Source organism: Rhinatrema bivittatum, chromosome 14, assembly GCF_901001135.1.
Source record: "Rhinatrema bivittatum chromosome 14, aRhiBiv1.1, whole genome shotgun sequence".
Classification (NCBI taxonomy): Eukaryota; Metazoa; Chordata; class Amphibia; order Gymnophiona; family Rhinatrematidae; genus Rhinatrema; species Rhinatrema bivittatum.
This window is the reverse complement of record NC_042628.1, coordinates 63,049,937-63,064,858: the sequence shown is the minus strand read 5'-3', so window position 1 is coordinate 63,064,858 and position 14,922 is coordinate 63,049,937. Positions and strand designations below refer to the sequence as shown.

The window sequence follows — 14,922 nt, the reverse complement described above, 5'->3', positions numbered from 1 at the left end:
GGCTTGCGCGACACACCGGCACACCTCAGGCGACACAGTAAAGTATCTCGACACACACTTTGGAAAGCTCTGCCTTACGGTCTCAGGCTACTTCTTGGGCGGAGAGTCAATCTGTCTCTCCGCAGGAAATATGTAGGGCAGCTACTTGGAAATCCCTGCATACTTTTGCTTGTCATTACTGTCTGGATGTGCAGGCTCCAGTTTTTGGCCCCTTTCGGGCAGCAGGTTCTTTGAGTGGGACTATCTCGGTCCCACCCTTTTTAGGGAAGCTTTGGTACCTCCCACGGTCTGGACTGATCCGTGTACGTACATGGAAAGGAAAATGGGTTCTTACCTGCTAATTTTCGTTCCTGTAGTACCACAGATCAGTGCAGACACCTGCCCGTATTAGATCTGATACGTCCGCTCGAATGTTCTGTCTTTTTCTACAGGTTTGTTCAGTTATCTGATTTGTTTCAGTTATCTGATTTGTTGTCTAAAGGCACTGGAAGCATCTAACAGATGAAAATAAAATTATATGCAAGAGCGTTTTTATTCATACAGAATCCTTTAGGTTGTTCACTTGTTCAATTTGTTAGTATTTTTTCTTATTGCTTGATCTTTGGGAAGTTTATATCTGCTTTGAAAGGACTGAAGGGGGGGTAGTGTAGGGTAGGCTCTGTCCTGATATAGGATACCCCTTACAGTTGTGGTCTGGACTCCACCTGCTGACAGGAGGCTTAACTCACGGTCTGGACTGATCCGTGGTGGTACAGGAATGAAAATTAGCAGGTAAGAACCAATGTGCCTATCTCATAATGGAGTTGTAGGGGAGGGAGCGGAGTAAACATAAGCTGTGAGGACGAGGGGCTGGGGGGCTGAAGCAGAGGACATAAGCCATGAGTAGCAGAAAGTTGCTGAGAAGAGGGATACAAGGTGGGAGAGAGAACACTGCTGTGTCCAGAGGGAGTAAGTTGGGAGAGGGGAAAAAGGATAAATGGGGAGAAGAAGAAATTATAGAAAAAGTTGGTTTGAGAGAGTGATGGGGCTGGGGGGGGGGGGGGGGTTGAAACTGGTGTAGATGGACTGTGAGCAGGAAGGGGAATGAGCTACGATTTGGGGGAGAAGAATTGTCTGGCGGGAAGCTTTCTCTAGCTTTTGACATCATGATTCCTTGCTAGGTCCATATTACCTGCTGGTCAGTTGGTACTCATTACCCACTGTATTGTTTCTGCTTTTTTTTTATGGGGGAGGGAGTATATTTATTAACATTAAGCACTCCAATCATTTTTAAAAAGCGGCTTTTATACTGCCAGCAATGCCAAAGAAACATTTTAACTCGTGCCATGAGTAAGTAAATAAACAACTTTCCCCTGTATGTACACAGAATTAGTCCAGACTCCTGGGTTTTGCCTCCCCTTCAGCAGATGGAGACAGTTTTTACTGACACTCTCACTTTAAGATGAGGTACCACCTGCAAGTCCCTCCATTTTCTCGGTCTCCAGCAGATGGTGGAGGTGGCAAAGCCTGCAGTCTGACTGAAAACAAAAGAAAAAGTCCACATTTGGTCTTCAGTGCTAGCCTTTCAGAGGTTTGCTAGGTCCTGGTGGGGACCATCCCTCTGGTTACTCGAGGCAGATGAGCTCGCATCCCTTTGCTGGACAGGGCTGATACCTGGGGTCCCGGATCACTCGCCCTGAGGGACCCATGGAAGCCTGCTGCTTTTTCTTGAGGGAAGTGCCCTTTCTTATTCAATTTGCTTTGTTCCCTGTACGTACCAGGATCAGTCCAGGACACCTGGGTTGTGACTCTGCACCAGTAGATGGAGACAGAGCAAGATCTGTCGGACTCTGCCATATACGGCCATGTGCCTGCCACAGCCCCTCAGTCTTACTCTGTCTCCAGTAGATGGAGACAGAGTAAGACTGGTGTAGATGGACTGTGAGCAGGAAGGGGAATGAGCTACGAATGACCCAGGGCAGGCAGTCACAGCCCCTGCACTGCCCTGGGTACTGATAGTTAGTCAGGTTGGAGTTCTTTTTCCTGTGTTTTTAGTCAAGCGCTGGTTAGCTGTAGCTCCAGGCTTTCTTTCTTATTTTTTTCTTAATTTCTGTGAGGAAGTCCCGTCCGCCCTACCTCCCAGGGGGGTTGGGAGGTTCTGAGGGGACCACCCCCCCCTGGTAGAGGCCGCTGCCAGGGTTGAGGACCCAGCTAGTCGAGTGGCAGCGTCGGGGGTGACACCGGGGAGCCCGGTTCACTCACTCCCGCTGGAGCAGGGCCCCAGGACCGAGGACAGCGACAGGTTTGGGGGGGGGAAAAAAGTGTATTTTGCAGTTTTGCGTCCCGCCGGCTCTCCTTACTTCGTGGGTCTGTCTCGGGGTGCCTCGGGGGGAGGGGTCGCCGTTTGCCGGGGGGTACATTCGAATTTTTAATTTTCAGTTTGATGTCCTTCGCGACGTGATCGCACGAATGCGGCGGGGGTCGGGCCTGTCGGGCCTGCGGCTCGGCGCACGCGCGCCTTTCCAGGGAGGGCCTGTGCTCCTCTTGCGTCCCGGGAGGCGAGGGTCCGTCCGGGGCGCTGCAGAGCACCCGTTCTAGGCCCGTTCGTTCGCCGCCGTGTGGTAGCGCAGCGTCAGTCAGGTCTCCGGAGCTCTTCCCGCTCAGCGGTGGGAGTGGTGGGCCATTTTGGGCACAGCCTGTGAAATCGCGCGGGAGCCGCCGGCCTTCCTCCTGCGCTTTCCCCGCAGCGGGGGCCTGCGGGGGGAGATGTCCCGGGGGGAACCGGGTCCCCCGGGGTCGCCAGCGCCGACGAGAGCTCATCGGACTCCGGGGAGTTTTCAGAGGATTTTGCGCTGCTGTTGTGCAAACTCCTGCACTATAAAGGCCACAAGCGCAGTCGTGCAAAGGCGTCCAGAGGAGCTTCTCGGTCCGATCCTCCGAAGAGGAGACCCGAGGAGACCCAAGGATCCCGCGGATTTGCCCCAAGCACCACCCAGAGGGAAGCGGCCCCTCAGGGGGGTCCCGCAGGACTCTGACAGCGAATCCTTGTCAGAAGAGGATGAGAATTACCCGGAAGAGCCCCCGTCGGGGACCCAAGGGGCAACAGGGGATGATCCCACTCAGCCCACTACTGGCAAAGCAGCGCAGGCCGTGGAAGGGGACGACCCTAAGGTGGTTCGACTGTTTCGCAGAGAAGAACTGTCCCCGCTTATCCCGGCCATTCTCCAGGAGCTGGGGATAGATGCGCCGCCGGTGGTAGCCCGACAGGAAGCCAACATGGATCCAGTACTGTTGGGTCTCACGGGCCCAGCAGTGGCTTTTCCTTTTCATTTTTCATCTACGGATATCCTTTTTTGGGAATGGAGTTAGGCCTAAAGGTCAGTAAGGCCATGGATAAGCTCTATCCGCTCCCTGAGGATGCATTGGATCTCCTTAGGCTCCCGAAGGTGGATGCGGCAGTCTCTGCGGTGACGAAGGGGTCGACTATCCCGGTCACGGGGGCTACGGCCCTCTGAGTCATACAGGACAGGAAGCTGGAGGTGCAACTCAAAAAGATTTTTGAGGTCTCAGCTTTGGGGGTCCGGGCTGCCATCTGTACCAACTTCGCTATGCGGGCCAGTCTGCGCTGGGCCCAGGTCCTTCAGGCCAACGCTGATCTGTCAGCAGAGGAAGCATCACAGGCGGATCGGTTGGAGGCGGCAATCGCGTACGGGGCGGATGCTTTACACGATCTTCTTCGCACGTCAGCTCGAGCCATGGTGGCTTCCGTCTCGGCGCGCCGCCTTCTGTGGCTACGGAACTGGGCGGCGGATGGATCTTCCAAGGCTCACCTGGGAGCGCTGCCGTTTAAGGGCAAGTTGTTGTTCGGCAAGGAGTTGGATGATCTGATGCTGTCCCTTGGGGAGAACAGGGCCTTTAAGTTGCCTGAGGACAGGTCCAGAACTCTGTCCTCGTTTTCTAGTCAGTCCCGTTTTCGAGGAAACAGAAGGTCGCGTCCTCAGAGGTCTGTCGGGCCTTCCTACAAGTCAGCCTCTTCCCGCTCCTCTCAGTGGCTGCAGTCCTTTCGTGGGAAAAGGTTCGGTAGGCAAGGGGGAACCCCGTCCGGCACGGGGCCCAAGGCTTCGCAATGAGATGCGGCCGGCCCATCCCTTGCTTCGACCTCAAGCCGTTGTTCCAAATGTCGGGGCGAGGTTGACGTTGTTCTTCGGGGAATGGGCCAAGGTAACGACGGATCAGTGGGTCCTCAACATAAGACACGGCTACGCATTAGATTTTGCTCGAACCCCAGCCAACAAGTTCCTGATGTCGCCCTGCAAGTGTCCAGAGAAGAGGGCAGCGGTGCTAGGAACCCTCCGGCGCTTGGAAAGCTTGGGAGCTATTGCCCCCGTACCTCCCGGTCAGCAAGGCAAGGGCCGTTACTCCATTTACTTCATCGTTCCAAAGAAAGACGGCACGTCAAGGCCAATCTTGGACCTGAAAGGGGTAAACCGATGTCTTCGCGTTCCTCACTTCAAAATGGAGACCGTTCGGTGATTGCCTCAGTACGTCCAGGCGAGTTCCTGGCCTCTTTGGATCTTACGGAGGCGTACCTCCATGTGGGTATCCAGCAGTCGTTCCAACGGTTTCTCAGGTTCTGCATCCTGGGAAAGCATTACCAGTTCAGAGCGCTTCCGTTTGGTCTTGCAACGGCCCCTCGGACCTTCACGAAGGTGATGGTGGTGGCGGCGCAGCTCCGCCGGGAAGGCTTCCTGGTTCATCCCTATTTGGACGATTGGTTGATTCGGGCAAAGTCTGAGACTCAGTGCCGTCGGACTGTCACCAGAGTCCTTCAGCTCTTGCAGTCGCTGGGTTGTCAACTTCAGCAAGAGTCAACTGGTACCCACCCAGTCCCTGGAATACCTTAGAGCTTTATTCAACACGAAACAGGGCAAGGTGTTCCTATCCCAGGACCGGGTATGCAAGCTTCAGTCTCGTGTGAGGCAGTTATTGTCTCTTCGACTACCGCGGGTCTGCGATTACCTGATGGTTCTGCGTTCTATGGCGTCAACGCTCGCGTTGGTCCCCTGGGCTTTTGCTCATCTTTGACCCTTGCAGTCCTCGTTGCTATCCCGCTGGAAGCCGGTGTCAGAAGAGTTTCAACTGCCACTTCCACTCACGCCTCAGGCGAGGTCCAGCCTGTTCTGGTGGCTGGACTCGGATCATTTGACCTGCGGAGTGTCCCTGCTAGTTCCCAGCTGGACAGTGGTGACTACGGATGCCAGCCTCTCTGGCTGGGGAGCAGTTTGCCTCGGCAAGTCCGTACAAGGCCGGTGGTCGGTGACGCAAGCACAGTGGTCCATCAACCGGCTAGAGACCAGAGCGGCTCGCCTGGCGCTGCAGTCCTTCCTGCCGTTGATACAGGGAAAGGCGGTCCGAGTGTTGTCGGACAATGCGACCACCGTGGCCTACATCAATCGCCAAGGCGGGACAAGAAGCCCACTAGTGGCGGAGGAGGCACAGCTCCTGATGGCCTGGGCCGAGCAACATCTCAGCAGCATCGCAGCGTCTCACATCGCCGGAGTCGACAATGTCCAGGCGGATTTTCTCAGTTGTCATCACCTGGACCCCGGAGAGTGGGAGCTGGCGGACGACACCTTTCTTCTCATCTGCGAGAAGTGGGGGGTGCCCCACATGGATCTGATGGCCTCATGGCACAACGCGAAGGCTCCGCGGTTTTACAGCCGGCGTCGAGAGAGGAGCCGAGGGTGTCGATGCGTTGGTTCTTCCCTGGCCGATGGATGTGTTGCTGTATGTGTTTCCTCCGTGGCCGATGATCGGCAAGATCCTTCGGCGCATAGAGTTGCACCCGTCCAACGTGATCATGGTAGCACCGGAGTGGCCGCGGCGTCCGTGGTTCGCAGACCTCATGCAGTTGTCGGTGGAGGCCCCCCTGCGTCTCCAGGGGTTCACGGGACTCCTCCGTCAGGGCCCCGACTGTTTGGAGGATGCGGATCACTTTTGTCTCGCGGCATGGCTTTTGAGAGGAATCGGTTGAAGAGCAAAGGTTACTCAGATGCGGTGGTAGCCACGCTGTTGAGGTCCAGGAAACATTCCACGTCATTGGCCTATGTCCGAGTCTGGGTGGTTTTTGAGGAATGGAGCGTGGGGTGGATCCTACCTCCGCCTCAGTTTCTGATATCCTAGCGTTTCTCCAGGCTGGTCTTGCCAAAGGACTAGCGTGCAGTTCCCTGCGAGTCCAGGTTGCGGCGCTTGGTTGTTTGCGGGGAAAGGTTCGCGGAGCCTCCCTGGCCCTGCACCCAGATATCTCGCGTTTTCTTCGGGGGACTAAGCATCTCCGTCCTCCCTTACGTCCTCCTTGTCCGTCCTGGAACCTCAATTGGGTCCTCTCCACACTATGCTTGGCGCCGTTCGAGCCCTTGAAGCGATCGACCGTTGAAGACTGTGTTCCTTGTCGCGATCACGTCGGCTCGGCGAGTTTCGGAGTTGCAGGCGCTGTCTTGTCGGGAGCCGTTCTTGCGCATTTCCGAATCCGGAGTCTCCTTGCGGACAGTCCCTTCCTTTTTGCCAAAAGTCGTGTCGTCGTTTCATCTGAATCAATCTATTGAGCTTCCCGCTTTCACGGTAGGAGAGTCTTCCGACCCGAAACGTAAAAATTTACGGAAGCTGGATGTGCGGAAGGTCTCTCCTGCGCTATCTTGAGGTCACCAATCCTTTCCGGGTGACGGATCACCATTTTTGTTCTATTCTCCGGTCCGAAGAGAGGTGCCGCAGCTTCCCGGACGACGATCGCCCGTTGGCTCAAGGAGGCCATTGGCTCAGCGTATCTAGTGCGGGGAAAACCGGTTCCCGTGGGTCTCAGGGCTCACTCGACCCGATCCCACGCTGCGTCTTGGGCGGAATCTTCTCAGGTGTCACCTCAAGAGATTTGAAGGGCGGCTACCTGGAAGTCGTTACACACCTTCATTAGACAATACCGGTTGGATGTTCAGGCTACTGATTCCGGGGGGTTTGGAGAGAGGGTACTCCGAGCGGGACTCTCTGCTTCCCACCCTCGGTAAGTTGGCTCTGGTACATCCCAGGTGTCCTGGACTGATCCTGGTATGTACAGGGAAAGGAAAATTAGTTTCTTACCTCATAATTTTCGTTCCTGTAGTACCAAGGATCAGTCCAGGATCCCGCCCGAGTTGTTGCTCTGAAGTAACGGAGAGTCCGCTCGTTCTTTTGATTACCTGATCTGTTTGCTTGTTTCGCTCCCTTGGTTGGGGGAGTTCTGTTCCAGTTGGGGTCCTTGAATTGCTCCCCGTTAAAATTAGGTTGTCTAGCTAGTTTCTTTGTTGGGTATGCTACTTTGACATTACGTAAGACTGAGGGGCTGTGGCAGGCACGTAGCCATATATGGCCGAGTCCGACAGATCTTGCTCTGTCTCCATCTACTGGTGCGGAGTCACAACCCAGGTGTCCTGGACTGATCCTTGGTACTACAGGAACGAAAATTATCAGGTAAGAAACTAATTTTCCTTTAAAAGTTAAAAAATATAAAATAATAAAAATAAATAGGGAGGAGGAATAGCCTAGTGGTTAGAGCACTGGACTGTGGACCAGGGAGACCAAGGTTCAAGTCCCGCTATCACTCCTTGTGACCTTGGGCAAGTCACTTTACCCTACATTGCCTCAGGTACAAAAAAACTTAGATTGTAAGCCCTCTGGGGATAGAGAAATACCTACAGTACCTGAATGTAAACCGGTGTGATATCTCAATTGAGATGAATGTCGGTATATAAAATAAATAAATAAATAAATAAAATAGTCGGGTCTTTCGATGCATGGAGTGGGCAGTTGGGGGACTGCTCAGAGGCAGCGAGAGTCCAGCCCTGTGCTGCTCTCTTCTTAAGCAAGTGGCTCCTGAGGGCTTTTTCTCTCCGGCTTTCCTTGCTTCTTCCCCAATGCACCGTGGTTGGCCCTGTTTTGATCTTCATGCCGCGAGGCGCATCTTGTTCAGCCTGCAGAGACTGTGCTGGTCTCTGCTCCTGATGCCTCCCTGGTGGGGAGGGACCATCGGGAAGCAAGGTGGAAAGCAAGATTGTTCACCACGAACCAGAAAAGCTCCTGCCGGCGTGACCAGACTCCAATGATCCGTTCCCGCTGAGTACGGGAACGGTGGCCATTTTGGCTCAGTTAACTCTGCTGCGCAGGCCACGGAGGAAGGCAGGACCTCCTTCCTCCATTGCCTCCGGAGGTCTACAGGACATTGGCCCTTTAGGGAGTGAGGAGGACCCTGGAGGTCTCTCAAATATTACTTCCTCTTTTTCTTCAGACTTTGTACTGTTGCTGCACAAAGCCAGGAAGGCTGCGCGCCAAAGTTCTGGCAAAGAAGCCCCAGGGAGGCCTGCTAAGAAGTCGAAGTCCTCCGCGGACCCTAGGGTCAGACTAATCCTAAGGGCCTCTGCACATCTGGCTGCAACGGATAGTTCTTCGGTCGATTCGGATAAGGAAGTGGCCTGTGAGTTGGATTATCAGGATTCATTGCCGGGGAGCTGGATCCGAAGCAGACCCTATTGCAAGGTACAGCTGTTGAGAGAGATGACCCTAAGGTGGTGCGTTTTTTTTTCCCACAAGGAAGAGCTGGGCCTGCTTATCCCTGTGGTGTTGGAGGAGCTGGGCATAGAGGTTCCTCAGCAGGTTTCAGAGTTGGGAGCAGTGGACCCAGTCATGGTTGGCCTCAGAGGTGCAGCAAAATCCTTCCCTTTCCATAGTTCAGTCAGTGCTCGCCTGTTCAGGGAATGGGATACTCCGGATACCGGGTCAAAGGTCAGTAGGGCATTGGATAGATTGTATCCGTTGCCCAATGAGAGTCTCGGACCTTTTCAGGGTTCTGAAAGTGGACGCTGCAGTCTCCGTGGTCACCCAGAAAACGACCATTCCGATCGCTGGAGCGGTGGCTCTGAAGGATCTTCAAGACGGGAAGCTTGAACACCTAGATTTTTTAGGTTTCTGCCCTTAGCGTGTGGGATTCTATGTGTAGCAGTTTCATGTTGCTAGTGGGTCTTCGCTGGGTGCAACAGCTGCAATGCGAAAAGGCTTTGTTGGAGTCTGAGTCACTACAGGCGGAATGGCTGGAAGCCCAACGGCTTCCAGCCATTCTGTCAAAGTGCAGATGCCTTGTATGACCTTCTCTGAACCTCTTCCAGGACTATGATGTCTGTGGTCTCGGCCAGGCCCCTCCTCTGAGGAATTGGTCAGCTGATGTTTCCTTCAAAACACAGTTGGGCATTTGTCTTTGGTAAAGACCTTGAGGAGATGATAGTCTTTTGGAGAATAAAGTCCATAAGTTACCTGAAGACAGACCAAAAGGGAAGAGCTTCCCCCCTTCTCAACCCTGCTTCAAAGGAAATCGAAGATTCCAGGCCACCAGGCCCTCTGGAACAGCGGTCACCAACAGACCTGGACCCAGTCCTTTCGAGGTTGTTGGCCCCGCAGAGATGGCCCCTCCCAGGGAGGAAGTGGGGCCAAATGTTCCCAATGAGGTGAGTCTGGTCCACTTTTCGGTCCCAGAGATTGGAGGCTGCCTAATTCTATTTTATGAGGAGTGGACCAAGATCACGTCGGACCAGTGGATCCTAAAGTGTGATAAAACACTTAGCTCGGCTGCTAAGAGATCGGTTTTTGGTATCCCCATGTTCGGCTGCTAAGAGATCGGTTTTTGGTATCCCCATGTTCGTGCCAGGGAAAGGAACTAGCGGTAAGAGCCACCGTGCGACAGCTGCGACATTTGGGAGCCATTGTCCCCATCCCCCCCAGGTCAGGTCACTGTTTCATCGTTCCCAAGAAGGGAGGGCACGTTCCATCCGATCCTGGATTTAAAGAGGGTGAACGTGTCTCTCAAGGTTCCTTAGTTTCGAATGGAGACCCTATGTTCCATGATTGCAGCGCAACCCAAAAAGGTAGTATCTGGCCTCTCTGGATTTGACTGAAACGTACCTGCACATCTGAATCAGATCGCCAGAGATATGAGATTCATGATTCTGGGGGAATGCTTTCAGTTTTGCGCTGCTCTCTTCGGTCTAGCTACAGCACCCAGGACTTTCACCAAGGTAATGGTCATGGTCACTGCGGCTCTCTGAAAAGGAGGGAGCTCTGGTTCATCCCTATCTGGACGATTGTTGCTACGGGCATAAGTCAGAATCCCTTTGCCCAGAGGGCAGTGGATTTGGTTCTCTGGGGTTCTCCGATCACTTGGGTGGATAGTCAGTCTGGCCAAGAGTCATTTGGTTCCTTCTCAGAGTTTGGAATTCCTGGGGCAACATTTTGACGCGAAGGCGGGAAAAGTGTTCCTTACCTAGGAGCGTATTTCCAAGCTACGGACTCTAGTTCGAGGAATGTTGGACAAGCAAGTTCCCAAGGTCGGGGATTACTTACACGTGCTTGGGTCTCTGGCTTCTACCTTGAATTTGTTCCTTGGGTCTTTGCTCACATGAGGCCCCTACAGTCGGCCTTACTGTCTCTTGTTGGGACCCGTTGTCTGTTATCGGCTAGCTCTCCCTCTCCCAGAGTCTGTAAGTTCGAGTCTTTCATGGTGGCTCCGCCAGGACAAGTTGAGCCGGTCATGGGTTTCTATCCCAATCTGGACTGTCATTACCACCAATGCCAGTCTCTTTGGCTGGGATGCAGTATACCAGTGTCAGGCGATGCAAGGCTGCTGAACTCTGAAGGAAGCATCCTGGTCCATCATTCGTCTAGAGACCAGGGTGGTGCTTTTGGCCTTGCTGACGTTTATCCCCTTGTGAGGGGTCTACCGATGAGTATCTTGTCGGACAATGCGACAACTGGCTTATATCAATCGACGGGGATACCAAGAGCCGTTCAGTGGCTCAGGAGGCCCAGCTTTTGGTCGATTGGGCAGAACAGCATCTGGAGTTCTTGGCAGCCTCGCACATATGGGCTCGGACAACGTGCAAGTGGATTTTCTAAGTCGCCAACAGCTGGACTCTGAGGAATGGGAGCTGTCTGAGTCAATATCTCTCATCCTTCGGTGGGGTACACCGTGTGTAGACTTGATGGCGACCTTCTGAAATACCAAGGCACCGTTTTTCTTTAGTTAACAACGAGAAAGAGGAGCAGAGGGGTAGATGCCTTAGTCCTTCCTTGGCTGACAGATGTCCTGCTGTATGTTTCCACTCCTTGGCCTTTGGTGGACAAGATCCTACGGAGAATAGCGATTCATCTGGGCAGAGTAATTCTTGTGGTGCCAGAGTGGCCGAGACATCTGTGGTTCGCAGACTTAGTCAACCTAACAGTGGACAGTCCCTTAAGGCTCGCCCACCTACCGAATCTGCTACATCAAGGACACGTTTGTTTAGATCAGGCAGATCGATTCTGTCTAGCGGCTTGGCTTTTGAAAGGCAGCATTTGAAAGACACAAGTTATTCAGAAGCGGTTATTGCTACCCTCTTACAGTCGAAGACCTCCACTTCTCTTGCCTATGTGAGGGTATGGAGAGTTTGAGTTCCCTTGTTCCGGTCAGTGGGTGGACCCTAAGTGAGCTTCCGTGAGGCATGTTTTTTTTAGTCTTTCTTCAGGACAGTCTGGTCAAAGGGTTGTCCTTTAATTCCCTTAGGGTTCAGGTGGCGGTGTTAGGGTGTCTTTGAGATAAGGTTTGTTTTCTTAGGGGTGTAAAACATTTGCGCCCTCCTGTCCAGCAGCCGTGTCCGTCCTGGAACCTTAATGTGGTCATATGGAGCCTGTGTACGCTCCCCCTTCGAATCTCTGCGATGTCAGACTATGAAGGATCTTACTTTGAAAGTGGTGGCCTTGGTGACTATCTGTTTGGCACGTAGAATTTCTGAGCTCCAAACATTATCCTGTAGGGATAATGTTTGGGTGAATCTCGGACGAGGGAGTTTCCTTGAGGACTGTACCTTCCTTTTTACCCAAGGTGGTGTCCTCCTTCCACTTAAATCAGTCCGTGGAACTCTCATCCTTCTCAAACTTAGATCCTGGGGCGGTGCACACTAGAGATTTACGACAGACGTAAAGCGAGCTTTGATGAGATATCTGGAGGTCACTAATAGTTTCCACGTATCAGACCACTTTTTTGTGTTGAGCGATGCCAAAAAGGGGCATACGGCGTCAAAAGCTACTATTGCGAGGTGGTTAAAAGAGGCTATTTGGTGTACATTTGTCAGGGTCGCCTGGTTCCGGAGGGACCATGGGCGCATTCTACTCGTTCTCAGGCGGCCTCTTGGGCCGATTGTCAGTCTCTCTTCAGGAGATCTGTAGAGCGGCTACTTGGAAGTCGTTGCACTCTTTTGCCAGGCATTATCGCTTGGATGTTCAGGCCCCAAGGGCCAGGATTTTTGGTGAGAATGTGTTGAGCGGGACTATGTCCCACCCTATTTAGGGAAGCTTTGGTTCATCCCAGGAGTCTGGACTGATCTGGGCACATACAGGGAAAAGAAAATTTGGTTCTTACCTGCTAATTTTCGTTGCTGTATTACCACAAATCAGTCCAGAGTCCCGCCCTCTGTTGACAATGGTTAGTTGGAGAGTGTGGGGGTGTTTTGTTACTGAATGTTCTTAAGGTTCCTGCTCGTTTGGGGGGAAGTATAGTTTGTTTTTTTCTGGCTTGGGTACAGATTAATACTGAGAGACTGTAGATGGCACCTCGTGTTAAGTGTCAGTAAAATTTTCTCTGTCTCAGTCTGCTGGAGGGGAGGCAAAACCCAGGAGATCTGTGGTACTATATGAACAAAAATCAGCAGGTAAGAACCAATTTTTCTTTCCATCTCGTCCTGCCACACCAGTCCAGCCATGACAAGTGGTTATTTCCCCCTACCAGCAGACGGATACAGCCTACCAGCAGACAGATGCAGACAACACCTATTTCTCCTTAGATGGTGGTGCTAGCAGCGAGATTCCACTATTTTCTGCCTCCAGCCGATGGTAGGACTGGGTTGGTGCAGCAGTTCAGTAGTGAATCCCTGATTAGACCTGGGGACCAAGCCACTGGATTAGGCCACATGTGAGCTGCCTGTTCAGCTTCCTGCCCCCGAGGGGGCCTTTGGCTGAGCCTGATCAAAGAGCACAAAAAAAGATAAAGAGGATGAGATTGGCAGCAAAGTCAGATAAGTGATTTGTTTTGTCTGAGAGGAGGTTTAACCTGCGTTCCTCCTTACCCTGCTCTGATCTGTAGTCTCTCTCTCTTGCTCTCTCTGTCTCTCTTGCTCTCTCGCCTCACTCTTTACCCTTCCTTTTTCACTACCTCATCTGATCCCTTGTAAGTAAAAACAAAAGAAAAACATAACCTCCTGGGCAGAGGTGTATGTGCTGACATTTGTAGGGTGGCCACTTGGTCTTTCTTGCATACCTTTTGTGAAGCATTATTGGCTGGACATGCTGGCATGGGAGAAGACAGCTTACAGAGTAGGTATCCTTCAGGCGGCTTTCACTTCTGCCCTGGTAGACTTGTTACACTAGTCCAGCCACTTGTAATGGCTGGACTAGTGTAACAGGAGCCCCCCTACACCAATTCAGGATCCTCCTGGGAAGTGAGACACTGTGTTCAGGCTGCTGTAGTTGGTTAAGGAGCATGGATTTGCTGCTTCCTTTCTTTCTGGTAGGTGGCAGGGAAACAACTTCTCAGTGTTCTATTTGAAGTTATTGATTTCACGAGGGACAGGGTCTGATCCGAAGCTTTGTCAGAAGTATATTGTAATCTCTCTTCTAGCACCACCCTCAAAGTAGTGGCTGTGATGTCGCAGGAGAAATCGGTGTTGTCTGCCTCCATCTGCTGATAGGGGGGAAATGATAATTTGTCAAGGCTGGACTGGTGTAGCAAGACTATTGGAAAGGAAATTAACAGGTAAGGAGATTTTCTGGGAGGTGGCAACCCTGTCTGTGCACCCACTTCCAATGTTTTTCTTCAGTGGCCTGTAGCAGAAATGGACATGGTACATGTCCATGGGCTATGGCTTGTTAATTATTACTGAACAAAGAGATCTCTGTCCTGCACAGTTAGACTTGCTTCCCATGCTGTGACCACAGTACATGAGTTACTCTATAACTGTAGATGTACCTTTTTTTTTTCTCACCCCCATTCACAGTACTCTACAGAACGAGATTAAGCCTGTGTTAGAGAAGCTGGCCCAGGACCAGGATGTGGATGTGAAATACTTTGCGCAAGAAGCACTCAATGGTATGTGAGCTTATCCCATTGTCATGCATTGCCTGGCTGTGTATCTGCCATGTGCCTGGGGGTGTCTCCATTCAGCCCTGAATTCCCCTAGACTCGAGGGAATTCTTTAGCCAGATCGTTGCCTGGTATGTGGGAGCTTGTTAAAAATAGTAACCTGTGGCATTTCCTGGCTAATTCCAAACTCAATAAGAGGTAATGAAGTCAAGTGTTAACCACAAAATGGAATCCAACTCTCCCAAGTAGATTGTTCTACAGACAATCTTATTTTTACAAAATCTTTCATAAATGTTAGGAAGAAAAGACTTCAAAACCTAAACAGTGCTGATTATGCACATAGGCTCAGTTCCCATCAGTCTGGGTTTACCTCATCCAGAAGGCTGCTGGATTTGATAAGCGTCAGCTGCCCTGCCAGTCGGTGGTGGTTGAATTCGCCCTTAAGGACCAAGTGCTCTCGGACATGTTCCTCAGCGCCCGCATGGAAGGATCATAGTGATGGACATTCTTGGGAGGAAATATTTCAAGGCTCCATGCTTATTGCCCACATTGCTGTCTACCAGCTCTACATAGGCCAGTACTCTGACATCTGGAAACAGGTGCAGGATGTGGCTGAGCAGCTGCCTCAACAGTAGCAGGACACCCTCGTGTCGCTGGTGCATGAGGGCCTGAAGTGCAGAAAACATGAGGTCCATGTGATGTACAGTATTTGAGATGGTATCAAGTGTCTCTGCAGCAGGCCTCAAATCTCCGACCAG

The 14,922-nt window shown here is 52.2% G+C and overlaps 1 protein-coding gene across 2 annotated transcripts in view; it reads left to right on the top strand.

Moving 5' to 3' along the window:
- The window catches only part of LOC115075698 (serine/threonine-protein phosphatase 2A 65 kDa regulatory subunit A alpha isoform), a 206,558-nt gene that overhangs the window by 159,221 nt on the left and 32,415 nt on the right, over nucleotides 1–14,922 (top strand). For both annotated transcript variants that reach the window (XM_029576335.1, XM_029576336.1), the window contains one exon: nucleotides 14,079–14,170. In XM_029576335.1, coding sequence (XP_029432195.1) covers nucleotides 14,079–14,170 — 92 coding nt within the window. The remainder of the gene's footprint in view (nucleotides 1–14,078; nucleotides 14,171–14,922) is intronic.